Genomic DNA, 27,005 nt, shown 5'->3' with positions numbered 1-27,005 from the left:
GAGACGAAAGATGAGGCGTGTTGAGATGAAATGGCGCGATGGTGGTGGTGTTGGTGTCGTGAAAACAAAGAATCAAACATGGTGAGGAGGGAATAAGAGGAAGAGGAATGGCAAAGAGGGTGGTGGCATTTAGTACGAGAGAAGATCCGGAGTGGTCATGATACATGGGACTGGGTAGAGTGCCCAGGAAGGCTATCCACATCCACGTCCACACACGAGGAACACACCCCGATATGCACAGGGTCGGCGGCGCATGCGAGCATTGCCCTTGGGTCCATTCTGTATAGCATTGGAGGGTGGTATTAGTGATGGTAGTGATACCTGTGACACGAGCACCTTCCGCAACAAGATTATCCGTCTATTGCTCCTTCCCCGTCTGCTGCAATTGCATTTGCATTCAAGGCAGGTGCAATCCATGCCAGGCCGGAAAATGCGATCATAGTTCCTTCCCGTTCGCTGTCCGCCACTCGTGCCCTCTGCCCTTGTGACGGGCGTCACGATCTAACTAAATTTGTGCAAGCGCCACTGATCTAACCGTCTCCCGGCGCGCCGCCTCGCCAGACTTTCCTCTTCCAATCTCGGCGGACGCCCTCAAGTGATCCAATTACATCTGCCCTCCTACCCTTAGGTGACCATGCCATTTGGCATTTGGCTCCCAACACGCTATTCATACTCATAATTGGACTCGTTCGACTCCTTGAAATGCTCTGGATGCAACGAAGCCGACAGATAGATCATATATCTCGAGTCAATTGAACCATCCCTCATTATCAGCCATTTTCCTCCCCCAGCCCGAGGCTGACCAGACCATTTGCAGTCTGTTGACCCGCCTGGAGTGCCCAAACCCACCGGTCAGTTTCCTCGATGTCTACAATGCATCTACAATGCATCCCGGAATGTGACCTGGGACTTCTGTAAAGAGTCAACTTTTGTCAGAAGTCGTCCATTGACTAAAACTAATATCATATTTGGCTTACAAGACGTCCATCATGAACAAGTTGCTCGTATGAATACCGTTTCAAGATGTTATGGCATCCAGAAGCCAGCCTACTAGCTCCTATGTTCCAAGGTAGCACACCGTGAACCCCAACCATGAACCCAGGACTCCAACCGCTGAGTATGTGCTAATAAACATTAATGGTAAGAATTCATACTTCTCTCCAAACACCATACCATGGACCACTGAGCTGTAGACCATCAGCGGGACCGCTATTGCAATATAGAGCAGGGCGAATCGATCCAACAAGAAGACCCTTCGTCTTGCCGGGGCTGGTGCCAACTGATCGAACGTGTACAAAAAGATGATCAACCAGGAGATGGTATAAGTCACCTTGATCGGAAACTCCGCCACGGTAAACAGAAGTGGAAACAGCGAAACATGTCCAGCCACAGCCAAAGGTCGGAAGCTAGCCAAATATGATCGATCCTTGATAGCCAGCAAGCTGAAGGGAATCACCACTAGGAGAATGGCCTTTTCATGCACATGCCAACCAAACAAAAAAGACGCATAACCACACAGAGTGACAGCTCCCACAAAGTTGTCCCAGCTAGGTTTGAGCCAGAGCTTGGTAAGTCCAATCATCTGAAATGCCAGTGTCAGACCAAAACAATGCTGAGCTGTGATATTTGGCAGTACGGCGAATGATGTGTCACCGACTAAGCCTCGAGTCACGCTGTTGACTGCGCCGGAGTCGACCTTCAAGCTCAAAAAAGGAGCTGCAACAATCAGGACCCTATCCAGGAACGAGTAAGCAGCCCAGACATTGGGTGCCCAGTAAGCGTGACACAGTCCTCTTGCAAATGGAAATAATCGGCCCTTGAGTTGCTCCAATTGACCCCAAGCTGCGAATGGTCCAAAGGCGGCGGCGAAAATGCCCACGATGCTCAATCCAAGCTTGAGGATGTTGGTGAATTGAGGCCGGAACACATTCTTGGGCTGCAGGCAATACATCCGAAGGAGGTAGACAAAGTAAGCAGGCGCCAGATAGAGATAGATGTGCTTCAGGCAGAGGAGGACCGCAAAAAGAATGCCGCTAAGCAGCATGGTTGACTCTTTCCTAGCGAGAACCATTGAGAGAATAAGTACACCATAGAGAAATCCATTGTACTGGAAATGGATATGGTCAATGATCAACAAGCCTGGAGACAGAAGAATTGACAAGGCCACCGCATGACTTTGCTTGCGAGCCGAGGCAGACGAGGTTGCAGTATACCTGAGAAGTCAGCCACCTGGGGTATTTAATGACAGAGCTCAGCTTACTTGTGCAAAGCATAAACCAGAAGAAGTTCGGTGATAATCACAGTGCTCCTCTGGAAACAGATAGTTGCCCATGAATCATAATTGAGATTCTGGATCTGGAGCATAGCCGAATCGACGAGGCTTGCTGGTTGAGAAAGAAGCCATTCGAACGCCGCAAATGCCGGGGGGTAGTCCAACGTCCATTCTGAAGTTGCCTAGCTACCGAGTCAATACCCAAGCAGATTTGAATCTGCTCGCTATCAGGGCGTGGGGACTGACCTCATAATACCATTTGTGGACTGGTAAAGAATATGTGATGGCTAACCAGTTGCGATGGACCTCGAAGTCAGTCGACTTGTAGGCCGGGAAGAGCAGGATCTTGAACGCAGTTGAAACAACAGCTGCCTGGAATAACGACGGCCACTGCTGCTCTCCTGGTGATGGCCGTTGCTTTGGTACCCGTTTTTCCTGATCAAGTGCATTAGCTCAACTTCATGTTTGTTGAGGCGGGGTTCAAACATACTGGAATAATAGGGCCCCTGTCCCTCAGCTGACCCAAGGTCTGCGACACGGCCGAAGCTGACATTGTGCGCTGGTCGGGGGTGATTATGCACGGAGGACAACAGAAAGGAGCCCTGATGTGCTGATCATGCTGGGACTTAACGTCTCGAAATGCGCAAATACTCCCCCGTAGTTCATAGCTATTCTACGGCGCAGCAAATGCGACCATTTTGTCGACGGCATCATGGCCAAAGAACAAGGGTAAGTAACAGATCACAGACGGACTGCTTGGAGACACCATTTCTCTTTCAGTCTACCTCTGCTGCTATTATTATTCCTAGCCTTTCTTTCCCTCGTTGATGGACCTTATTGAAGGGCTCAAGCATCATGTCACTTCTGGCATTGTGAATCATCGAGTTCTTATTCGATCGAGGCCCATTGTCCTTGACGTCGGTCGCGAACTGCGCTGGTGTGTTGTCTCCATTTGCTTAGCCTGGGTTACCACTTCTGTCTTTCGGTCTTGGACAGCAAGCAGGAGAAAACCGGACTGAATTTATTTTCATAAAACACCCCAAGGTACAAGTACTCGCGGGTCTTGATATTGTGGTGGAACCTGACACGACCTCCTAGCCACCGTCCCCCATCAACCATCATGCTGCTCTCGATCAAATCTACACTTCTCTCTATAACATGGGCAGTAGCTGCGATCGCCCAAGATGCCGTCGATGATATGTCCTTTGGTCACAAGCAGGGAATCTCCCCAAATTCCTTCGCCATTCCCGGTTGGGCAATGCTAGGTGAAGGACACGTGCCTCAACTCCTTTCCGACAAAGTCATACTCACTCCACCCTACGGAGGCCACAAAAAAGGTTGTCTATGGACCGAGAGGGCCAATTCGCTAGAGAATTGGATGGTCAACTTCAAGTTCAGAGCGGGCGCACCTGATAGGGGAGGTGGTAACCTACAACTATGGTATGCCGCAAATGGGGAAAAGCAAATTAGCACATCAAGCATATATACTGTTGGCAAGTGGGAAGGCCTGGCCATTGTGATAGATACAGTGGGTGGCACACAGAAGATCAGAGGATTTCTCAATGATGGCTCCATCGAATACAAGAGTCATGCCAATGTTGACAGCCTTGCATTCGGCCACTGCGATTCTGTCTATCGCAACCTTGGCCGCCCTTCCCACATCAATCTCAAGTACACCAGTACCGGAGGTATTGAACTACTTGTCGATGGCAAGACATGCTTCGCGACCAACAGAGTCACTCTCCCACCCAACTACTACTTTGGTGTTGCGGCCTCCTCCTTCGACCCGCCGGATTCATTCGAAGTTTTCGAATTTGCCCTGTCCTCAATTACAGCCGCCCCTCCGGTCCAGCAGCAGCAGCAGCAGCAGCAGCAGCAGCAGATCCAGGATCAATCCCAACCCGCAACGCACCAACACTCATCCTCATCCTCGCAGCTAGCGACATCTGAAGCGCAATTCGCCGACCTGCACAACCGACTGAACCAGCTCTCCAAATCCATCCAAAACATGTTCACCGAAATCAACCGACACACCGCCGCTGAAGAAGCGCGGTACAAGGAGATCCTCTCCAAACTACCCGATACCGCGCTGATCAATGGGCTGAATGGGAAAGTGGCCAACCTGGACAAACTAGTCTCAAACCTCGAACGCGAACTCAAGTCGTCAGATCACTCGACACAGTTCCGTAAGCTGAGCGAGCAGATCGAGAAGACTCATGTCGGGGTCACGGAGCACGTGCCTCAGCGCCTGAGAGAATACGTGCAATCACACACGCCGCGCATCGGCTTTATTCTCTACAGTTTCATGGCGTTCCAGACGTGTTGCGTAGGGGTCTTTGTATGGTACAAGTGGCGGAAGAGTACGATGCCGAAGAAGTATCTGTGATGGCTCCTTTCCCTTTCAAATGACATTTGGTGGACATATTATACCAGCTTGATTGAGAATCATTGGACGCTGGGATCTGGGGCGGGGTTGAGGCCGCATGACTGACTGGATAGGATAGTGGTCTTTCAAGGGGTATAGGTGGCAAGATCCCGAAACCGTAGAAGTGTTCGAGTAATGATAGCTCCGTGCTAGAGGGACTTTCTGTAAACGGAAATCTGTACGAATATTACCACTATATCACAAAGAAACTGAAGTAATCCCTTTTCGTCTGCTTTATGAATCTGTCTCTTACCTTCATTCTACCCACAGAATGGTCTAGCTGCAAGAAACAGATTCTTATCATGCGGAGAAGCGACTAGCTGGAATCTTTGCTTTTGCACGTCTAACCTAGCTATCATGTCTATCTCCTACACCAACAACGACAAATTTTCATCATAATGATCGTCTCGTCTCGTCTCGTCCACCAACCGGTACTTGCTTTCATCTATTTCCCGGCCCATGTCATACCTGCAGCAGGCCCGGCCCCGAATCGTGATGCAAAAGAAAGTCGTAGGGAAAGGGAGACAGAGCTGCGAAAGAGCCCAGAGTCTCCCGACGCAGGCAACCAAAACCATCTCGTTCGTTCGTTCGTTCATGGAGTGCATCTGTACGCGAAGCGGGGGTATAGAGTACACTCTCTGACAGTCCAGCGACCGCACATCCACGCGAGGAAGCGTTCGAGACCCAGACCATAGCCGCCGTGGGGCGTGGCGCCATAGCGTCTCTGGTCGGTGTACCAGTAGTAGGGCGCAGGGTCAATACCCTCGCGGGCATAGCCAGCCATGAGCTCGTCGTAGTCGTAGATACGCATGCTGCCGCCGACGATCTCGCCGACGCCGGGCATGAGGCAATCGACGCTCTCGGTGACGCGAGGGTCGCTGGGGTCCTTGAACATGTAGAACGACTTGAGCTCGACCGGGAAGTGTGTCAGGAAGATCGGCACATTGAGTTCATCCGTCATTTTGCGCTCTGCGGCTTCCGCAATGTCGTCGCCGAAAGAGTGCGGTTGTCCTTCTTCGTTGAGGATCTCGTGCTCCACGAGCCAGTCGATCGCGTCTGCGTAGCGCATGCGGCGGAATGGGCGCGAGGGAGGCTTGAAGTCTGGGTTGAGCGATTTGATGTGTGCCGCGATGATGGGGTCGGCGAGTGTTAGGTCGATGACTCGGCAGATGACGTGCTCCAGGTGCGCAAGGAGCTGGTCGAAGTTGATGAAGTTGAGTTCTCCTTCGATGTGGGTGTATTCGGACAAGTGGCGGCGGGTGAGTGATTTCTCGGCGCGGAAGGATGGGGAGATGGTGTAGACGTCGCCAAGGGAGGCGAGGCAGGTTTCGAGGTAGAGTTGAGATGATTGCGTCAAATATGCCTTTTCGCCGTAGTAGCCGAATTCGAAAAGCGTTGCCCCTCCCTCAACCTGGGTCTGTACCATGGCTGGAGGTGTGACGGATCTCATGCGGAGCTCACGGAATGTGGTGCGGAATGCGAAGTCTACGGCGTCCCGTACTATCATGACGGCAGAAGCATTGTCGCCTCGCAGCACAAGATGACGGTTGTCAAGGAGGGTCTGGGCGTCACCGTCCTGCTGGACCTTGTTGGTGATGGCTTCCTTGTCGCCCACTGCGGCACCGATGACGGTGAAGAAGTCGGCATGTAGCTCACGATCGAGCGGGGCGTGTGCTTTGGGTGGAAGGGCCTTCAGCTCGCCGCGGATCTCCATGGACGTTTCGAGGGTCAAGGTCATGGCGGCGTAGGTCCTGATTAAGTCACCGGTGAAGACAACCTGCATGAGGCCATAGCCGTCTTTGAGAGTGATGAAAATGACATCCTTCTGGGATCTCAGATGGTGGACATAACCACGGATTTGAACGCGAGTTCCTGGAGAGTCAGCAGAACCCAATTTGATCTTGGCAGAGTCCACATCGTCGAGACGAATTTGAAGGGGTGCAGGTAGGCTTTTGTCTTCCTGAAGCACAACCTTTTTGGCCTCTTCAAGGACTTGCTGGCGTTTGGCAGTCTCGGCACTTTCTCGAAAGGCAATTTCAGAGGCTTTGAGTTGTTTTCGTTTATGCTGTTCGTACATATTGGTGGCCTTTTTCAAAGCGGATTTCGAGGCCGGTTTCCATTCTAGACGGGACGCTGGATCGCCGTTGGCGTCAACTGGGCCAGCCTCGGATTTTCGAGTTTGAAATGCAGCTCCATCGGAGGCATGTTTGATCATGGCGTGCAGCAAAGATTTATATGGCGCTGTCTCGGTTCCAATGGCGGTGTCGTCATCGCGGCCAACGTCTTCATCAATGTAAATGGACGACGCCATGTTGGATCGCGATATAGGATGGTGTGGGTGAGAATGAGGGAAAGTGGATCGAAGCTCAAGTCGTGAGTGTGCGACACACGTATGAGTCAGGCTGCGAGTCACAATTGATAAGAAAGACGTCGGATAAATTTTTGGAGAGGTTTTGGAGAGTGGGCGTGCACACAAACGGTTAGAGTAAGCGCCAGACGCGGCACCTATTTGGCCTCGCCAAGACTAGAAGTTTAGGGGAAATACTAATCATGCTCTTCCTACGCAGTCTATCGACATAATTGTATTTCTAATCAGCTATCTTCTGTATGGTCTTCCAGTTGCGAATGAGTCAAGATGAGCTGCATCAGCAAAGCCTTATCACAAGCGCGGAAGTGGTGGACTCATGGCCTCGGGAGTGAGAAGAATGAAGTGCAATGAAACAGCCGCGGAGCGCCCCCACTAAAAAGGAGACTAAATTAATTCAGGAACAAAACACGACAGGCACCCAATCAGATGATCCGATTAAACGAAGAGCAATCAAACCTCACATGGCATCCTCCTCGCTTGCCGAGCTTGGGTCCGCTCCTGGAGTCGAAAGTGAACAGTGGAAAACAATAATCGAACAAGTTGCCTGCTCACTTGGAGCGCAATGTCTCGAATGTTTTTATTCCACTGGCAGTGTGATAAAGTAATAGGACGGTAGTCATCTGAAGAACGTGCTGTGGGCTCAAGAAAGTGAAACGAGCATCTATTGTATGTAGGTAGGTCCCTGAAAGGGCATGGCCAATAATGCCCGATCCTTGCCCCTGGTCTCTCCCCAGCAGAATAAGATTGTAAGCCAGCCAACTAGTGCACTCCCTAGTTCAATTCTTTGGGGCTGCAATACCGGGTACTGCTACGGGGGGCTCCCAGACGGAGTGCACAGGAAGGAAGACTCGAGGGCAGGCAGATCTGAGTCTGAACCTTAAACCCCGGGTTCTCCTGTATCAGGTTGTGAAAAGCTCCCAGAAGAGCAGAAGTTGGCCCCGCCTGTATCAGAACAATAAGGGGAAACGACGATGAGATGAGAAATGTCGACTGATGGCCTGGTCTCTCCGGAAGGGGCCCGCTGCAATTACGAGAACAGTGATGAATGGGTGGCACTTTCCCTAGGCGTGGCTCCCCCCAAGTTAGTAATGGCTAGCACTGTTTAGTGGCCCGCCCGTCCACCAACTAATGTCTAAAACACCGAATTGATGGTGCCGCTAGCTTCCCCTAGAGCAGGTACCCTGGTACCTGCTCTGGGGGAATTCTACCCTTGGAGCAAACTGGCACCTGCCTTGCCCTGGCCTGGCGTTCCTGCACCTACAGTTCCTGCCCAGCACCCAGAACCCTGCATTGATTTTCCACCTATGCAGTTCAACTCATTCTTTTCTCTTCGTCTTCACCCTCGTCGACCTCCTTTGCTTTGCTCTTCACCCATTGTCTTGCTATTCTTCATTCTTCTAACCCTTCTTTTCGTTCCTTTGCCTTCCATTTACTCGTTCCATTCGCTCTTTAGCAACACGGTCGCTATTACTATCCTTCAACAAGAGACATTTCCACTACTGTATTCAATACAAATAGCCTTTCTGTACAGTGCAGTCCAGCCCTAGATTCGATTCTGTTCCATCCTGTAATCATCCTCACTTAACGAATCCGTCTCATCGTCGCAGTCGACGCGAAGCTGTACCAGAACTCATTGGAGCATTCCTTCGCAACAACGATCGTGTTCTAAAATACAATTGCTGCTGTCCTTGGACATCGTCCTGGGGACGCAACCTTGGATCATTCCCATATGCTTGCCGCAATGCAGACTCAAGACGTGTTTGGAGGGCTCGGGGGTCGTTACGGTCAGCCCAAATTCGGTTCAGATAATACTGGCTTCAGTCATGGTGCCTACAACACAAACCACGCTCCCTTTCACCCTTATCCCGACCGCAACGGCCGAAAACCTACCGTCCCCTCCATAGCCACCGCAGGCAAGGACCAGCCACTCTATCTTCCCACTGAGCAAACCCCAGGCGGAGATTTCAGCATGAATTTTACCCCCCTGCTGCCTTCCCAGCTGTTGGTCGGCAGCCCTTTCCAGCCCGGCTCTCCTGGTTCTTTCGCTTCCCCCCAGTTTCCGAGCTTTAATCGTTTCACTACAGGAACCAATGCTCTCCATCACCAGACCCAACAGTACCAGCAAAATCAGCAAGCCCAACTGGGCAGTCCTACTCAGGCGAATGCAAACCCTCTTTCACCCCAGACCTATCAAGCTGTCATGTCTCCCGACACTTACACAGCTGGGTCCCCAACCGGCTTCTCTGGCCTCGGTGGTGCTGCATTCGGACATTACCAGCCCATGGTAGGCATGGGGAGCACATGGATGGGCAGTACTAGCCGTACTGTTTACTTGGGCAACATTCCTGCTGATACCCCAGCTGAGGAGATACTAAATCACGTCCGCAGTGGCCAAATCGAATCTGTGCGTTTACTTCCAGAGAAAAACTGTGCCTTCATTTCGTTCCTCGACAGCAGCTCCGCAACGCATTTCCATTCTGATGCCATTCTGAAAAAACTTGCCATCAAAGGTCATGACATCAAAATTGGCTGGGGAAAACCATCTCAGGTACCCACTTCAGTCGCTCTGGCTGTTCAACAGTCGGGTGCTTCACGCAATGTCTACCTAGGAAACCTGCCTGAGGACATTACCGAACTAGAGTTAAGAGAGGAGCTAGGAAAGTTTGGCCCAGTCGATACCATCAAACTCGTGCGGGAGAAGGCTATTGCATTTGTCCATTTTCTCTCTATTGGCCACGCTGTCAAGGCTGTGGCTCAGCTTCCACAGGACCCAAAATGGGGACCTCCTCGACGTGTTTACTATGGCAAGGACAGGTGTGCTTATGTTTCCAAAACGCAGCAGCAAAATGCTGCACAATACTTGGGAATTGCACCCGGGTACGCTCATGTTCTCAACGGAGCTGATCGGGATTTGATCTCCAATGCTCTTGCTCAGCAGTCAGTTGCTGCTGCTGCAGTGGCGACGACTGCCGGTGGGGTCAACAACCTTGGGAATCGTACTGTTTATCTTGGGAATATCCACCCGGAGACGACCATCGAAGAGATTTGCAACGTAGTGAGAGGCGGACTCCTCCACCACATACGCTACATTCCCGACAAGCATATCTGCTTCGTGACATTTATTGATCCGACTTCAGCAGCTTCATTCTACGCTCTAAGCAATCTTCAAGGGTTGATGATTCACAATCGAAGACTAAAGATTGGATGGGGCAAACATTCGGGAGCGTTGCCGCCCGCTGTTGCGCTGGCTGTGAGTGGAGGTGCTTCACGGAATGTGTATGTGGGGAATCTCGACGAGAGCTGGAGCGAGGAGAGACTCAGGCAAGATTTCTCCGAATATGGTGAGATTGAGCTGGTCAATACTTTGCGAGAGAAGAGCTGCGCATTCGTCAACTTTACCAACATAGCCAATGCCATCAAAGCGATCGAGGCTGTTCGATCTCGGGACGAGTACAAGCGATTCAAGATCAATTTTGGCAAGGATCGATGTGGCAACCCTCCTCGTCAAAACTTGAACACGGCCAGCGGCGCGCAGGCACGGATGCATGGTGGATTGGATGGTGCTGGGTCCCCAGCAACCATGAATGGATTTGATCATGCTGTTTCACAGTCGGGGTCAAGCCCAACCCGATCCACGATTCCGTTGGGACCCAAGGCGTCAATGAATGGGCAGTCGCAGCCTCTCCGGCAACAGACGCTTCCCACCACTCCATCGGCAATCCTCAATGCTGGCAATAACAACCCCCTGACCATGTACTTGACACATATGTCTCAACAGCAACAGGCACAGGCTGAACAAGAGCTGCGGGACGAAACCATGTCATTCGCGGCATTACAGCAGCAACAAAATCAAGCATTGGCGAACCAGCAAGCTGCTCTTTATGGGGAGATGCCCAATGGCCACAGTGGCTTGGATAATGCGGCTCCATCTCATGTACCGCGACAGAGCAGCATCAGCGGTGGATTCGGAGCTGGATCACTAAGCAACGGGGGATCAACGACGGTGGGAGGACTGCTGGCACCTACCAATACTGGTTTGGGAGCAAACAGGAGCGCGCACTCTCGCGCAGTGTCGCTTCCTGCCTTCTCCCAAGAGCTCTTTGGGGCCGGGCAATCAACTGCTCCCGGACCATCGTCTTCCCGAGCGTTTGGCGGACACGCACCGCAAGGAAGCTTTGGTGGATTCGGATCAGCGTTTGGGACAGGGTTTGGCACAAGTGGATACAATGGATTGGGGCTTTCAAGCGATAGCCGGGGAGGTTTATCTGGATGGGCAGAAGAGGAAGTCGGAGCCAAGTGAGTTAAGTTGATCGTAATAATCGGTTTCTTTCTGTTCCTGGGATTGGAATTTGGGGATTTTTGGAGTGAGGCTTTGGGCATCTAAACCGTTCTAATATCTGGATTTTGGAAAGAGCGAAAGATGATGGATGGCGATATCGGCCATCTGTTGCAGCCTGGACTGCAACTTGTCTTAGTACCATGAGATGGATATGGATGGAGACTGGATACAGAGGGACTTCCTTCTGTTGGCCTCGTCACCTATCTATGCCATGGAATGTACATATAGTACGCGGCTGAATGACGGGGAGGAGGCATGAGTATGACACAGACTTGAAGCTAGGACGAGATGGGTCATCGTTCGGTCTGGCAAAGAGCAAAGACCAAATCTCACATATACTCGTATTCATCAACACTCTGGAGCACTGTTCGTGTGCAGATTGAGGTGATACTCGTAGGTGTTGGGGTCTCAAAGCCAGATTGGTAAATCCTCGGTATCGTCGGGGGGTTTTCGAAGGGGCTACAAGCTTAGACGGAGTAATTAAGGTTCTATTACGGATTCGAACGGCTAATATAATGACTCGAGCTCTTGAGTGGATAGGGCGGAAAGGGGGCGTCACATTCATTTCCATTTGGGTGGTATCACCATACTGGACAGAGTGCCATATACTCTCTCCGTATGAGGACAACGAGAGCGTGCTTCCCGGGCGTGTATCTAGTAAAGGTGGCCGTGGAGCAACCCCTGAAGCGATAAAGGGCGGCTTTGATAGGAGTGGGAATATCCGCTCCAGTCGGCTGTGTGACTTGGACACCGAGGTGAAGAATGAACAAACAGCATTAGACCCAGACTGGATTTGGGCTTGGGACTCGGATTGTGAGGCTTGACTCGCGGGCTTCTACGAGTCTGTACGTACTCGTAGGTGGTGGCACTGGTGGGTTGGAGCCTGGGCCCTGCTGGAGGGGCCAAATCATGGGGGATCAACGTTTGTACTCGCACGCCCGTCGGTCCTCAGCCCCGTTGATGCGCTTGCTTAGCCGGGCCTAGAATGGAACGCCTAGGCAGCTAGGGCAAGACGCACTGTTACCCGTAGTTCGAATTAGGGTCATGATGCTGTGACTAGCTGGCAATCATCCCCTCGGGGCCCGGGCGCCCATATCAAGCGAATACTCGGGAAGGCCTACGCGTACGGGCAAGCTTACGAGTAGGTTGTCTGCTCGTTGGGAAGCCTTTTAACCAGCACCCACCCCTTCCACCCAATGCAAGCCACCGCCAACCCGGCTAAGAACGTGACCTAAGCTGGGTGTCTTTGGGCCCATCCATGATATTAGGCGCTACCTACCCAAGCGGGTGTCTCCGTTAGCCCCCGTGACCCCCTTCATCCCTCGGGCCTCCTCCCATTGCACCCGCAGCATGTGTCTGCAGGCACTGGAGGTTGTTCCAGACCATGCCAAATTCTGCTGCTACTAGTTGGTTACATGTACATACTACCGCTACGGCTACCAGCACCACTACCAGCACCACTACCAGTACCAGTACCATCACTACCATCATCACCACCACCACCACTGCTCAATGTGCTCATCCGTCCATCTCCACCTCCACCTCCACCTCCATTCAACTTCTTCTCTTCGTCTGTCTCTTGTCCTCCCAGAAGTCTGACATTGCCGGCAAATGCACACCCATCCTCTTCGATTAGCTAGACTTTTCAACCTCTCATTCTTCTGTTGAACATACCATCACTTTGTTGCTGGTCAATTCACTTTCCGCCTCCACTTCTACTTGTCGATTCCAATCCGATCTCCCGTGCCCGACGCCTTCGCCTACGTCCATCCCGGTTCGTTGACCGCTTGCAAGTCACGCCTTTGACCACGGTCTGCGCCCTGCACCACCACGACCACCCTTCGCTTGTCCTCCTGTCGCCGTCACTGCCAAACTGTGAGTTATCTACATCAACAAGAACATGTATCTTTGAAGAGCATGGACTAATTCGTTGATGACAGTCAGTCCTTTCGGCCTTCGATCCTTTCGCTTCACCACCACGAGGTTTTTCAATCGCTTGCACTGGAAATCCCGGTTAAAGTCGTGACCCCCAGTGAAGGGAATCCACGCCGTAACCTGACCGATCTGAGCCTTGTCACTTCACCACTGCACCTTCATTCTCGCGTGACTTCCTTGGTTTACTGGAAGCGTTGACTGCTGGTATGTTGTCTCCCTCAGTTTACACGTTCTTATCACCATCTTCTGCGCGTCCATGTCAGGAAACTAAACGTTCGCGTTGCTCAGGCCTACCAAAACCCCCCTCTTCGCCTTCCTAAATCGACCGGCTTCAGAAAGACACAGACGGAATGGTTGTCGCCACGATCAAGTATGTTAAATCCCATTTACCCACCTCTGCCTTACATCCTTGGTCGATATCGGGCGCGTATCCTGACTGACAAACCCTAGGTGTGTTGTCGTCGGGGACGGTGCCGTTGGCAAGACATGCTTGCTCATCTCCTACACCACCAACAAATTCCCCTCCGAATATGTTCCTACAGTTTTTGATAATTATGCCGTCACGGTCATGTAAGTTGTATGCCCCATGAGTTGGTTCTGCTATACTCCGTACTCGGCATCCAAGCCCACGTCACCACTAGATCACGGCGTGCTTGTCGATCTTGTCTCACATCTTGATCTTTGCTCGCCTCGCTTGTGGCGCAATTTTGAGCCTCCTTGAAACGTTTGCTCAGGAGCACGTGCACTGACATGGGTGTTCCTCAGGATCGGTGATGAGCCTTATACACTCGGACTCTTTGACACTGCCGGACAAGAAGACTACGATCGACTTAGACCGTTGTCGTATCCTCAAACCGACGTCTTCCTCGTTTGCTTCTCCGTCACCTCCCCAGCATCCTTTGAGAATGTTCGCGAGAAATGGTTTCCCGAAGTCCATCACCACTGTCCCGGAGTTCCATGCCTGATCGTTGGCACCCAAACCGATCTTCGAGATGACCCCTCGGTCCGAGAAAAACTATCCAAGCAGAAGATGCAACCCGTCCGAAAAGAAGATGGAGAACGCATGGCCAAGGACCTGGGCGCCGTAAAATACGTCGAATGCAGTGCTCTGACCCAGTACAAGCTGAAAGACGTGTTTGACGAGGCCATTGTCGCTGCATTAGAACCCCCTCCAAAGAAGAGCTCCAAGAAATGCACAATCCTCTGACCATCGCCTCCGTCTTGGGGCTTTCTGCGTGTAATCATGGGTCTAGGAGGTTTGTTTGATACACCAAACGTCTGACGCTACTCGAGCCTAAGCTAACCCCCTTTCCTTTCCCTAGTCAGCATTTCTATTCTCATCTAGTGTCCGCCTAGCCAACTTGGAAGACTGGAGTTGTATCTTGGAAAAGGGCCGCGCATGAAACAAGGGCATTGCCAGACTTTCCCCCGAGATAAAAGACTTTTATTTCATTTTCCACCCGACACGCAAGATTTTCTCCTCATCTCCCCCATTTCCCCCCGCGCCATGACAAGAACGTGTTTTCTTTTACCTGGGTACTTTTTTCAAGCGAGATCTTCCGTTTCGAGGAGGCGTTTTTCGTTGATCGGATTGAGGGGAAGGGAAGGGAAGGGGAAAGCGGGAGTGTGAACCTGGAAAACTACTATTCTACAAAGGGAACGCAAGGGGAACTTTTCTTATTTCAATTCACCAGAGGTTGACTGACTGGCGTTGGCGGTGTTCTTTTCTTCACCACAGTTCGTCATTCCCCACCACTCATATCAGATCGTCTATTGATGGCTGCCTTGCCCTCTGGGCTCCCTCGCAAAGGCAGAGAGGCTCGGGTGGTCGTCCGGAATCCCGCTCGCCCACTTATTCCTTCTACCGCGCCTCCTACAGATGAATGATTATTTTCCCCCAACGTTGGAAATGCAAAAGTGTGCCACACCTGAAAAGATAGGAACGAAAAAGAGAGAGACGTCTTCGTGTTTCGATTCTGGTCCCATCGAGGGTCTTTTTCTGTTTCTGTTTATCCATTCTGCTATCGTTGCGGTTCCTTTTGCGGTTCTTCCGGTTTCCCCCTTCTCTACCCCTTCCTTGCCACCCTCACCCTTCTCTGAACCTGACGTAGGTGAGGAGGTGAGTAGTTGAGGAGCTACTCGAGGCATGACTGCAATGCGTCGTGGCCAGGAAGTACATATCCTGTACAGTATCCGTCGTGATCACGGCGAGCAAGCGATCCGAGGCTCGCGCCGTGGGTCTGTAGCACAGGGAGACGGGAGGAGGAGAACCAAGGAACCGGCCAAAAAGCAAAGCAAAGCACGCGCGCGAGGAGAAGCAGGCCCGCCAAACACCCCTGATAGACACGGCCCGAGCTCGGGACGGTCGTCGCGGCGTCCAATGCTCTCCATCCAGGTATATGGAGATCTATATACAGATCTATATACACATACGGGAGCGTCGATGTTGCTGGGACGACCACCATGCGGGATGGATTCAACGAATCTCGGGGAGAACAGGAATAGGAACAGGAACAGGAACAGCTGGGCGAGGCGTACTAGACAGCGTATTGATTAGTATTGTTCGGCCATATCATGCCCGCTCGTTTCAGGCCGACAAGCATGGCAACATGGATGGATAATAAATCGGCTCGTTGGGTGTGAGCCAGTTGCGCCCTCGCTGCCTCAGAGACCACGTAGTCACCCAAGTAAGCAGGCAAGCAGGCAGGGAAAGATATACAATACACTGACAGGTCTCGCGACGTTTCTTCACACGGGCTTGGGAGTGAGCCTAATGAACATATTAGGCACCAGGAGCAGTTGAACAGTCTTAGATACGCCGGGCAAATACTGGGGTGTCTGCATTCTTCCTTCCTATCGCCTATCGTACTGTGGCATAAGGTATTTCAGGGTATCCACCAAAGGCTTGCATGCGAGCTGAAGCAGCAGCCGCCTGCACAACCAAGCCCTTCCTTCCTTTCATTACTGCAGCCCTACATCACTCTGCTCTCCTCTCCTCTCCTTTGTGTTCGTACATACATTTGTGGGCAGCCCAGTATTGCTGCTGCTTGGATAAATTCCCGCTTCTATTTTCGGTAGGAACACATCCATCAATTTCTGATAGAGTACATTTCAATTTGTAGTTTAGCAAGCTGCATGTTCTCCGCTGTTCCGGATGGTGTCTGAAGTACCGTGTCCAGCCCGATCTGGAGAACGTAGCACTTACCGCCGAACTCCCAGATACTCCAATAGGCGGAATAAGGGATGGATCCAGGCAACGATAGCCATGAGACGAAAGAGCCGGAAGTCGGCCTCCGGCATAGAAGTTCTATTCGAACACCGAGCACTGCCCGGGTGCCGCCATAGAGTAGCTCACTCTGCACGGCTGTGAGGAGTCAATTCCTTCATGTCCTGTGCATTGACGAGGTGGCGGTTGAACAGGCCGATATTCCTGAAGAATGAGTCGAGGTTGAACTCCGTACAAGTTCAAGGGCTTATGTGCATTTCATTGTCTGCTTCATCCCCCGAAGCATAAGACTCAGGTGTGTCACCGTTGACAAATGTTTGTTTGATAGAAACTGGAACGGCCTGTGATCTTGGGGACAAACCATTGTTCATGTTGTCAGTTGTCCCTTCTGGGGGAGGTGTCTCGGCAGAGACATCATCATGTTCTAGAAGAGTGAGTCTTCTGCCGATGAGCTCTTGCAGATGGCGCAATTGGTCGATTTCACTTCGTTCGACTGCTCGTGTAACTTCGGGCGGAGCTTCGCTAACAAGTTGATTTGTCAATTCAGCCAAAGCATCACCGGAATAGCCATCCATTCCTTTCTCGGACATCTTGGCCAAGTTAAGGACAGCTTGTTGCTCTCTAAAGGAACGAGTTCGTAATTCAGCATTAGCTCTGGCGGTTTCGGTAACAGCCAGTGCGTGTGTGCCAGTCCAAAAGTCTGGCTCCTGGTTCCTGAACAGGATGATATCAGGTGGATGATGAAGCACAACACCATCGGGTCGATACTTTTTGCTTCGTATGATCTGCGGACGACCCAGCTGCGGCCCAAATGTATGATCTTCATACCAGCTCCTTTTGACTCTGTCGATAAAGTCCAATCTGATACCTCTCTCGGGAATCCGATAGACTTTTCCGTTCATTCGTACTTCTTTCGTCTTGTCAAAGCTTATTTCGTCTGCCATGAGCTCAACATCGATGATTCCATTATTTCTGTGGCCTCGTGGAACCCCAACGTCAAGAGGAACTGCATTCTTTGGCCTGCGAAGCTTGGGAACGCGTCCCATAACCCCGGGAGCAACATCTGGTAGACGGCTGATTGCTGTCAGATCGTGCTCTGTGTGTAAAGGACACCTCCAAGATGAGGTTGGTTTATCATCTCCTCGACGACGGGGTGGAACAGCAAGTGGTGGGTCGGTACAATCCAGATGCCATTTAGCCGGACAGAAATCACAAGGAATGATATCGCGACCATTTGGGGTAAGGCCACATCGATAGCACAGTCTGAGATTTCCCTTGCTGTCTCTGGTTTCTTTGTAGTTGGGTTCTTCGAAGAAGCCGGCTCGATTCATTTTAAGTGCATTGTTTTGAGTTCGAGGCTGACCAAACTCTTCGTACTCACCTTCGTCGCCAGTTCGCACACCTTCAAAGTATTGTCTAATATGGTGTGGCAGGGCGAAGGCTTTTGGGATTGTATCGTCAACCCGGCGGACAACCCAACCAAGTAACCCAGAGGGGTGTGGAACTCCTTTTGTTTGGCGTGCGACACATTGCGGACAGTACCATTCACCGTCAACTTCTTCATCGGGATTCAGAGGTGGCTCGAGACAATTGTGATGGAATGAGTTTGAACATCCATCGCAACACAGAAGTTTCCCCTCGCCACCACATGAGGCACAAAACTCATCATTATCCTGATACCACAAGTCAGTGACTGGAATATTGTACAACATCAAGACATGGGATAGATGGATGAGCCAGACCGAGGGAACTGGGAAACGACAGAACACTAGAAGAAGAATATCAAGTGAAGGATGGGATGAAACAAGGCAGAACCAAGCCCAAGAGGACAAGCGGGAGTGGGAGGGTCAAAGGTGGAAAGGTGGAAAGTGGAACAACAAAACCCCCAAGCCAATTTTGGAAGGGGGAAGATTTCACGGAAAGAATAGGTTCGGCTTACCTCTGCGCTTGAGTCCGCCCCTTCGATCCCAACTTCACGCCCAGGCCCCGCACGCGAAATTCCTGCCGTGATACCTCCGTTCTTTGGTTTGTTAGGTCTGCATGAATGAAAATCAGTGTTGATCCAAGAATGAGCGGTTGACCAAGGATGATTTGATACGGCAGGGGCAAGAACTGTGGTTGCCAGTGTGCAGGAGATGTTGCCAACTGCCTACAGCATCGGAAGCTAGCCGGCCTCAAAATCATCCTCATCCAGTCCAAGTTTTGAAGCAACAAAAGAAAGGGAGTAGACTTACGATACCATTACTCGTGCAGACTTTCTCGTTCTGGTGATGGGTGGAAATCTTGCACCTCGAGGAGTAAGCCCTCGTGAGGTGGTGTTTGCTAATCCTGGGGGAGGTGGTGGCACAAGCAATGGTGAAGGTGATAAAGAAGGTGCGAGCTCGATGCCATCTGCATCAAGTTCATCATACATCCTTTTCCGCCCGGTACCATTGGCGAGCATACTTTCGCGCGGTGCGTAAGAGCTCACGGGGGAAGACAGGGCTGGGTCTAATGAAATCAGGCGATTAGGATGCATGACGGGTGGCGGAGGTTGTTCGGCCGGCGGTTGGATAGTCTCGGGATGACCATGAGAGATATCTCGTTCACTGCTCTCTGGACGAGGGATGGTATTGTAATCGTGGAAACTGTCTTGGAGATAGTTGCGCTTCCGTCTAGAGAGCTCATCAATATCATATTCTGGGTCAGACTGTGTCTTCTTCGACTTTTTGGCCGTCGTTTTCGAGGTCGGTGGAATGCCCCCCTTGTTTGGTAGAGATTGGTGGTTGATACCACCACCAGCCGATCGAAGCCTGTTCCCAGCCCGATGTGTGGCTTGGCGCTGTCCCATCGATCTAGAGCGACCACTTCCTGTTTGACCATCATTTTGCTGAAGAGTAGGTACAAAGTCGTCAGGAATCGACTGAGCTGAGGATAGTGATGATTCGCTTGCAGCACTCAGAGATCTTTTTCGTTTATTTGGTGAAGTAGTGTTGGCCTCAGATTGCGAGGTGGTGAGGGCCGGATCAATGTTGACGTTAGCCAATCCCCTCAGAGGTGAAACAGACATCTCTGATGCCAAAGGATTGCTCGGGGGCTCTTTGCGCATCTGGCCGAAAAATAGAGCGATTCGACGATTTCCTTCATCGGTAAATCCAGTAGAGGTGATTCGCTGATGTGTGGACCTGGGGAGATGGACGTCTTGAGGGGAAGCAAAAGCGCTGTTGATCTCAGCAAGTGAGGAAGGATGATGGGAACCTTCAGAAATTTGACTTTGACTGGCTCTGCGAAAGTCCTTGACACCAGATTTAATGTAGCGTTTGAATGTTCTGAATTGCTTGTTGGTTGGTGATTGTTGGATGATAGCTTCGATAACATTGTAAAGCTCGGGAATCAGTTGGGCGTCCTCACGTAGCTTTTCAAGTCCAGGGATGAGATTCGGAGTACCCTTATCCTGGGCTTCCTGAAGGGCCAGTTCGAGATGACTGTTGATACGATCTTGCCGGAGGTGTTCCTGTATCGAGGCTGGTTTGGTCGAAGTGTGATTGCTAGGGGTGAAAGACAATCTGACGCCAGAAGGCGAGACATTGGAAGCCTGTGACATCTCAGCGACCTCTCTTCTTGATGGACGACCTCGCGGAGGACTGGAAATGACAATGGTGTCAGAGTGTCGTGGAGGATCAGGAGAAAGACCTCGCAATATTTCAGGTTCTAGGGGTGAAGCCGAGTCCAACTTTTCTTGCTCAGGCAGTGGGGTGAAGACTTCGTCGGTTTGGACAGGGGTAGCGCGTGGTGAAGGACGAGTGTAATTCAATTTCAGTTTCTGCAACAACCTGTGGGAGGGAGGAACCCCGAGTGGTTGCATGTTCTCTAAGACGCCGACCCTTTCCAGCCCTTTTGTGTCTTCAAAACTTGGGACCGCAGTCCGCACGTTTGGCTCGATCCATTTGTCCAAACTGGTCTGCTGACCATTTCTCAAGTGGTGAACCTCGACCGGCTTGGGAGGAGGCTCTTTTTCACCAAACGTGGCCGGGCTCGAGTAACGGCTGGACCTGTGCCGCAACGATCTGGTCGACATCCTGCCTCTTCTTCTCCGCGCCGCACGCGCCAACTAGAACAGTGTCAATTCAGGTACACGATAGATAATGCAAAAGGAAGACTTACAGTAGCCCGATAAGTGGCGCGGAGGGCCTTTGGGGGCAGACAGTGAGGTGTGGACAGAGGATGAAGTGAAGGGTAGGGAAAGAATAACTGGCGAAGGTCGATACGGAAATGGAAAGCGCAAGTTGTTACGGTTAGTGAGTAGTGCAGATGCAAGTGCAGGTGCAGGTGCAAGATCGGGGCAAGGGGCCGGGCTCAAGCGGCAAGTGCGACTTAGAGGATCCAGCGCCCAAGGCTGAACGACCCTTGCCAGGAAGGAGCGGGCAAAGGAGGGAAGGCAGGTGCCACGGGGACACGCCCAGGCTCTCCCTCCCTCTCACTGTCTCTGCAAGCAGGCACAACCACCTCGACTCGCGTCTGCTGCTCTTGCTGCTCTTGCTCGATTGCGAAATGCCACACAATCACCTCCTCCCTAGCAATATAGTAACAACGTAGCCTAACGACTGGGTGACTATTGATCACTCGACTTCCATTTAATTCCATCATCTACCTGCCGCCTGAATACTATTACCTCGTTCTCATACTGTGCCTCTGCAGGCAACAATAGTGGTAACACATTTAGGGGATGGTGGCCTTGCCCCTCACAGGTGTCTCCTTTAATTGCACGCCGGGTATGGGTCCCCGACTCACAGTAAGGGCTTGAACAAAACAATTTATCACGATTCCTACAACACATCACTTGCACCTTACACTTGCTTCACCTCGTCCTTCACGCCGCTTTTTCTGATCTTGACATTGATATTGGTATTGAGTTCTAGCCAGCTTGGTAGCTGCTCTGGATTGTTGATCACTTTTGTTTGTCTTACTCAACAATGAGTGACTTGATCCGGTTCGAAATCGCGAGCCACCGGCTCTTCTGAAACACGTTCCATTGTTTGACCATTCATTGTGTCTGTCATCCATCCACAATCGAAGTCTACGCACATGCTGCATAGTCCATTGCCCATTGTCTGGGAGCCTCTGGGTCCGAGGCAGCCTTGAAGACGTGATTTGGCGCCTGGTGCTCTGTGGTCAAAAGCCATGGCGAGGCTATTATCGCCGAACCCGCTCATTCATCGTCGCTGGAATCGTCATCGTCATCGTCATCCTCGGCCGCAGCAGCAGCCTTCTTGGCGGGCTTCTTCTTCTTCTTCTTGTTCTTGCTCTTCGCTCCCGTCGATTTGGAAACCGGTTGCTCAAGAATCTTCAGGATCTCTTCGTCTTCGATTTTCTTGTCGGATTTGACAGCGTCCAAATCCAATATCGGGGGAGCTGCAAGTCGGGTGATGCCATTCTTTGTGACAGCTTGATCCTTCGTCAGGCTCATGCATGGCACAGTAAGAGGTGGGCGGACTTACCAATTGTGGTGAAGAGCCTCGACACAGGAGAACCGTCCGCTTCAGCGGCAGGTTTGTACTCACGAAGCACACCCGCTCGGATACTTTCAACAACACCTACCTTACCCGCACGCTCATCATCCAACTGCCGGATGCTGAAGGGGAACGTGCCAAACTTCTTGACAATCTCCGACAAGATTTGCCTTGAACTTGGACGCTTGAGGCCGTATGTTGTGGCCGTCCGTCTCAACAATGTTGAACGCTTGTCCAGGTCCTTGACCTTGCCGGATCCCAAACTCAAACCAACTTCCACACCCCAGACCTCACCAACTTCCGCTGAACCTTCCCCTTTGGTACCATCCACGGGAGAGAGGATCAGCTTCTTCTTCCCTTCAATATCGTTCCGCTCAAATTGCCACGAGGTAGTGTGCTGGACCACGTGCAGTCCATATGAGGCTGCCAGCTTGTCTAGCAGAGCAATAATCTTACTCTGAGTTGGGGCCTTTTCAGCAGCAGCTTTCTTCTTCTCGTCCTCAGTCCCTGAAGCCAGGAGACCTGGGGGCACCATCAATCTGAGCAATAACTCGTTTGCATAGTGTGTCGCAACAAGCAAGTCTGCTTCTTTGCCCGTGATGGGAGCTTTCTTGCCCTTCTCCTGCGGCACCACGACCGTGTTCCCCACAATCGTGCCGTAGCCATCAATCTGTGCCCCGAGCTGGATCTTGACCACTTCACCCGCTTTGATCTTCGTTGCGGCTTCGTCGGCGTCCGAAACTAGAGGGGTGTAGGGAGTGACATGTGAGCTGGGGCTGATGGTGACCGGGTGGGAAGCTCCTTTGGCTTTGGAGCTCTTGTAGACTTTTGCGATCTCCTCTTCAAGAAGCTTGTCTCCTCGGGTGCACAAGTCAAGGATCGACTCGCCGTCCGCCAGCCATCCTGTAGCCTCAAAGTCAATGGCTGTTTCTACTCGCGTGCCAGATGTGGTAATGTTAAGTGGACGTACCGGTAACCGTTTCGAGGACACCGGTCGATATGCCGGCTGCCACCTTGTACCTGCTCGCGTCTCAATATAACACAACCCAAATGAGTCATCCTACTTACTTGGTCAAAACATCGGGGTTCGAGATACCCTGATCTAGGCGCAGGAAAGAGCATCAGTTCACGGCCATGTCTCTCTCCCACACAAGTATTTCGAGGGAGATATTTACGAAATGGAGAGTACGCACCGACGTCCGCTGCAGCTTCTGCCATTTTCGAGTCTTTGCCAGGGGATTGATGGACAGTATGGAGGGGTGTATGGTCAACAAGAGAAAGCTGCGATTTTGGGAATTGGCAGACGTGAAACTCGAAATGGTCGTGCGGCCGTGGGGTTGCCTGCAATGCAACATACAGGATTGGGATTGGGATTGGGATTGTGAATGTGTGTGTTGGTGCGGGGCACAAATGCTGCGTGCGGGTGAACTGCATGTGAGTACACTACGACATCCTATTACATATAGTTGTAGGTACTATATTATGGTACGCTGCCGAGACGATCGAGGCACTAATCAAATAGTCAACTACTAAATACTGCTTGCCTCTCAGGCTGTCTACCAAAATTGCCTCCTAGTGACTGAACTATCTCACTCTAATCTCGATGATGGTCAACCTCCCTTCTCAGGAGCCTTCACATGCACGGGGACGCCACTCCCTCCAAAGGACGTCACGTTACTTCTAACAACATCATGTGAGTCCACAGTGTAATTCTCCATTGAATGGAACATCCTTTCTCCATACGAAGCAACCCGAGTCGAAGTCAGTCACCACAATCTGCCGAGGACTCCGCAGGCTCTGATGAACTGACTGTTGTCAAACACATTCACGACAGAGATCAGACAGATTATACCGAGTATATTTCGATGAACTCAAGGATAGACCGACTTTTCGCTTCGGTTGTCTAACTGATCTATGTTAGGCATACCACTATGCGTCTAGAATTAAACCTGTCTAAATACAACAGACACCCCCACCCCGACCATCTCTATGTCTGGGTGGAACGCTCGTCTAAATGGCGGCGTTCGCACAGCTAAAAGCAGGCTTCGTACCACCGGAGTAGTCATCGATGATAGCTTCGACAGCAGTGTACAGCCCAGGGCGCAACAAGAACAACCCGCAGATCAGCACAAAAACATGAATGACACCCATGATAGACCTGCCGGCTCCGTTAAATAGGCGACCCTTGTACAGCTGATAGTAGGCGATGGCAAAGTAAATGAAGCCGAAGGAGTCAAAGGCCGCACCGAGGAGGGAGAGGAAGTCGCCCATTGACGGGATGGCCTCGGCGAATACGAAGGCGAGGAGCCAGATGCCGCCCATCAGAGCGATCCAGACACCCCAGCCGGTGAAGGTGTTGCTGTGTGCATGTCGGGAGTTGCCCATGACCCGGAAGTAAATGAATTTGGCTGTGACGTTGGCGTAGATGACGCCGATAACAAGGATCGGCACGATCACGAAAGCGAAGGCTGCCTTTTTGTACGCAACAACGCCCAAGCTGCCAAAGGCTGGGGCGGTGGAGTATTTCCCGAGATACCTGAACCCGGTGGATGGTGGAACGATGAAGAGAAAGGCAGAGATACCAGCAAGAACGGCGAGAGCCTTGGGGTAGTCTTGTGGGTTTTCCATCTCGGGAATGAATGTGGGAAAGAGGATCTGTGGAACCCAGAGGAGGGTGAGTTGGATTCACTCACCCACAGTACATAGGTGACAGCACTTCCTGGACCAGTGACAGTACCGGAGGCAGTGGCCCCAGAGGCAGTGCGATAGTCTGAGCCTCTATAAGTAGCTCAGACTCCTCTGTAGTTTCTGTAGTTCAACATGTATCCAAGATATCAGTTCCAACTAGGTGATATTTAGGACCGCATTCATACCTGCAACCCACGTAGTCCCAGCTGGAGGGAACGCGTACGTCTTGACCTCTCCCAGTTCTGGATAGTTGCCCCCGTAGCCATATAGAGGAGCATCTTCGATACCGGCAAAGGTCAAGAAGAGGAGGATCGCGAGGCCCATGCAGAAAGCTGAGAACATCGACATGAACGAAACATGGTGCAGGGTTCGGGCCAGGGACATGACGATGCCTATGATTATCGCAATGACCGAGAAGACGACAGTGCAAAGCGAGTGATCAGACAGGCCGTTTAGCACCTTAGCACCAGTGAGGACGTGAAAGCCAATGAGCAGAATATTGTTCGCAAGCAGCATTGCGCCTGTGAATTCATATGCAACACGGCTTCTTTTGCATGCGATGTATGCAAAGTCGCAGATGTCCTTGATCTGAGGATGTTTCATGATGAACTTGTCCATGGTGATGGACGTGATCCAAAACAGTGCGCCTGCGAGAACCATAGTGATGATGCCGGTAACCCAACCCAACACAGATAGTGACCATGTCTGGGCCATGATAGCCAAAGACACTTGGTCTCCGGCGAGGAGCCATGCTGCCTTTTGCCATGACATTGTGCGCAGCCTGATCTCATGTTGGTGGTCTGTGAAGTTATAAGCGGACTGATGAAGACTTTAGCATGCTAGAATGGCATACCCTCAGCTACCAATGCTGTGATGGCATCGATGGAGCTGGCTCCATCGGAGTCGAGCGCGTCGACATCGGGGGACACCTTTTTCTCCTCAGGATACTGGTGTGAAGCCATGCTGTTGCGACACAAGGGGCTGATTTCGCGAAACTTGCAGAAGAAATGGATGCTCTGCACTTCTGACAGAGAGTGGACTAGGCGGGAACGAGGGACACCTACCTAGGTACTTATACGTGACAGGGACTTCTTGCGAAAACTGCATATGCGTGGTACCGGTAAGCAATATTCCCATGGTATGGCCTATCGCCGGCCCAGAGCATGGCATGATTGGGATAAGGCTGCAGTTTGGGAAGTGTAGAACCGGGAAGGCCGTCTCGAAAGCTTCAATACCACGATCCCGCCCGTTCTGGAGCAGCAGACTCTCAGCCTAGTCCTTCGGTCTAAACTGTCTAGCCAATTTGTAGGAGCGACAGCTTGATGCACCCATGTTAATCCATCTGAACCGTGGTGAACCTACGCTAAGGTGCTTAGTTCCCGGATACGCATGCTTGAAAGCTCTTGATTGCGTCTTGACGGATCTTGATGGGCTCAGAGTGGAGCTTATCATGACGGGAAGAACCTTGGAATCGCACCATCTTTGGAGTCTCGCTTCTGAGCTGACTGCAGACCGAGCGGGCTCAATTGTTCACACACATATCGCTGGCGTCGGTGTTACCTGAGCTAGGTGCAAAAGAGCAAGTCGATCATGCTCCACAAAAGCTACGTTCAGCCCAGAGTTTTTGGGTGTACCGAGTAGAGGGACGAAGAACGAGCCCTTTCAAATAGTCATCCGTTATCGAAAGTAGGCTGGAACGGGACACTGTATCCCCCGCCCACTGTGCTCGCTCAGCGAGGGAGAACCAAGTACCTTGTACTTATACGATTCTCTTCTTGCCTTTCTGCCAGCTTGCACCATAGGTGAGAAGTGCGCGGATTTGCACGTACGGCCCCATAATGTCATAATCAGATTCAGTTCTTGTACCGAGTACGAGGTTAAGCAGTACTGGTAACAGAAATAACATTCCTCAGGTATTTAAATCATGTGATGAGAAGGCGAGGTTTCAGTAGGAGGTAGAGGTCCCTGAGTGGCGCCTTCCCTTGCCCACACCACCTTCCTTCGTAAGGTCTGCGCTGATAGACACCACAAGGCATCTATTCACTCCCTTTCTCTATGTGCTCTGCTCCCAAAGATACTGTATACCAACCGCAAAGCCCCCAGCATTGTCAATGGCGTAAATGCTTCGAAACCAATGGACTTGGGGCAGCAACGCACGTTTTCGTATTTTCAATGCCTTTGATGTACATCGCAGACCCCAATCGCACAGACATCAATCTATTCAAGACGTTCATCATCGAAAAGTTAAATGCTAATGCGCCAT

General features: G+C 51.5%; 9 protein-coding genes across 9 annotated transcripts; 3 read left to right on the top strand and 6 right to left on the bottom strand.

The window, feature by feature from the left end:
* Positions 1 to 1,057: 1,057 nt before the first annotated feature.
* On the bottom strand, positions 1,058 to 2,825 carry A1O9_11811 (dolichyl pyrophosphate Glc1Man9GlcNAc2 alpha-1,3-glucosyltransferase; the record flags this gene model as incomplete). The annotated part of the gene is made up of 4 exons (XM_013399320.1): positions 1,058 to 2,213; positions 2,261 to 2,454; positions 2,519 to 2,707; positions 2,763 to 2,825. The coding sequence occupies 4 exons, from the start codon at positions 2,823 to 2,825 to the stop codon at positions 1,058 to 1,060; spliced, it is 1,602 nt and encodes a 533-aa protein (XP_013254774.1).
* A 567-nt stretch (positions 2,826 to 3,392) lies between these two features.
* Positions 3,393 to 4,658, top strand: A1O9_11810 (uncharacterized protein; the record flags this gene model as incomplete). Its single annotated transcript, XM_013399319.1, has 1 exon — positions 3,393 to 4,658. One exon carries the CDS (start codon positions 3,393 to 3,395, stop codon positions 4,656 to 4,658), a length of 1,266 nt encoding a protein of 421 aa, XP_013254773.1.
* Positions 4,659 to 5,289: 631 nt separating this feature from the next.
* On the bottom strand, positions 5,290 to 7,008 carry A1O9_11809 (asparaginyl-tRNA synthetase; the record flags this gene model as incomplete). The annotated part of the gene is made up of 1 exon (XM_013399318.1): positions 5,290 to 7,008. The coding sequence occupies one exon, from the start codon at positions 7,006 to 7,008 to the stop codon at positions 5,290 to 5,292; it is 1,719 nt and encodes a 572-aa protein (XP_013254772.1).
* A 1,798-nt stretch (positions 7,009 to 8,806) lies between these two features.
* On the top strand, positions 8,807 to 11,365 carry A1O9_11808 (uncharacterized protein; the record flags this gene model as incomplete). Its single annotated transcript, XM_013399317.1, has 1 exon — positions 8,807 to 11,365. The coding sequence occupies one exon, from the start codon at positions 8,807 to 8,809 to the stop codon at positions 11,363 to 11,365; it is 2,559 nt and encodes an 852-aa protein (XP_013254771.1).
* A 2,324-nt stretch (positions 11,366 to 13,689) lies between these two features.
* Positions 13,690 to 14,546, top strand: A1O9_11807 (cell division control protein 42; the record flags this gene model as incomplete). The annotated part of the gene is made up of 3 exons (XM_013399316.1): positions 13,690 to 13,709; positions 13,790 to 13,909; positions 14,105 to 14,546. The coding sequence occupies 3 exons, from the start codon at positions 13,690 to 13,692 to the stop codon at positions 14,544 to 14,546; spliced, it is 582 nt and encodes a 193-aa protein (XP_013254770.1).
* A 2,258-nt stretch (positions 14,547 to 16,804) lies between these two features.
* On the bottom strand, positions 16,805 to 18,129 carry A1O9_11806 (uncharacterized protein; the record flags this gene model as incomplete). Its single annotated transcript, XM_013399315.1, has 2 exons — positions 16,805 to 17,923; positions 17,947 to 18,129. The coding sequence occupies 2 exons, from the start codon at positions 18,127 to 18,129 to the stop codon at positions 16,805 to 16,807; spliced, it is 1,302 nt and encodes a 433-aa protein (XP_013254769.1).
* A 666-nt stretch (positions 18,130 to 18,795) lies between these two features.
* On the bottom strand, positions 18,796 to 20,622 carry A1O9_11805 (uncharacterized protein; the record flags this gene model as incomplete). Its single annotated transcript, XM_013399314.1, has 1 exon — positions 18,796 to 20,622. One exon carries the CDS (start codon positions 20,620 to 20,622, stop codon positions 18,796 to 18,798), a length of 1,827 nt encoding a protein of 608 aa, XP_013254768.1.
* Positions 20,623 to 21,795: 1,173 nt separating this feature from the next.
* Positions 21,796 to 23,154, bottom strand: A1O9_11804 (methionyl aminopeptidase; the record flags this gene model as incomplete). Its single annotated transcript, XM_013399313.1, has 4 exons — positions 21,796 to 21,989; positions 22,043 to 22,964; positions 23,032 to 23,074; positions 23,123 to 23,154. Coding segments are annotated over 4 exons (1,191 nt in total), but the record flags the coding sequence as incomplete, so codon positions are not given.
* Positions 23,155 to 24,064: 910 nt separating this feature from the next.
* Positions 24,065 to 25,704, bottom strand: A1O9_11803 (uncharacterized protein; the record flags this gene model as incomplete). Its single annotated transcript, XM_013399312.1, has 4 exons — positions 24,065 to 24,709; positions 24,748 to 24,769; positions 24,900 to 25,542; positions 25,596 to 25,704. The coding sequence occupies 4 exons, from the start codon at positions 25,702 to 25,704 to the stop codon at positions 24,065 to 24,067; spliced, it is 1,419 nt and encodes a 472-aa protein (XP_013254766.1).
* Positions 25,705 to 27,005: the final 1,301 nt, after the last annotated feature.

Source organism: Exophiala aquamarina (genome assembly GCF_000709125.1).
Source record: "Exophiala aquamarina CBS 119918 chromosome Unknown aczIA-supercont1.19, whole genome shotgun sequence".
Lineage (NCBI taxonomy): Eukaryota > Fungi > Ascomycota > Eurotiomycetes > Chaetothyriales > Herpotrichiellaceae > Exophiala > Exophiala aquamarina.
The sequence above is the reverse complement of the archived record's forward strand: the minus strand, read 5'-3'. Positions and strand labels throughout refer to the sequence as shown.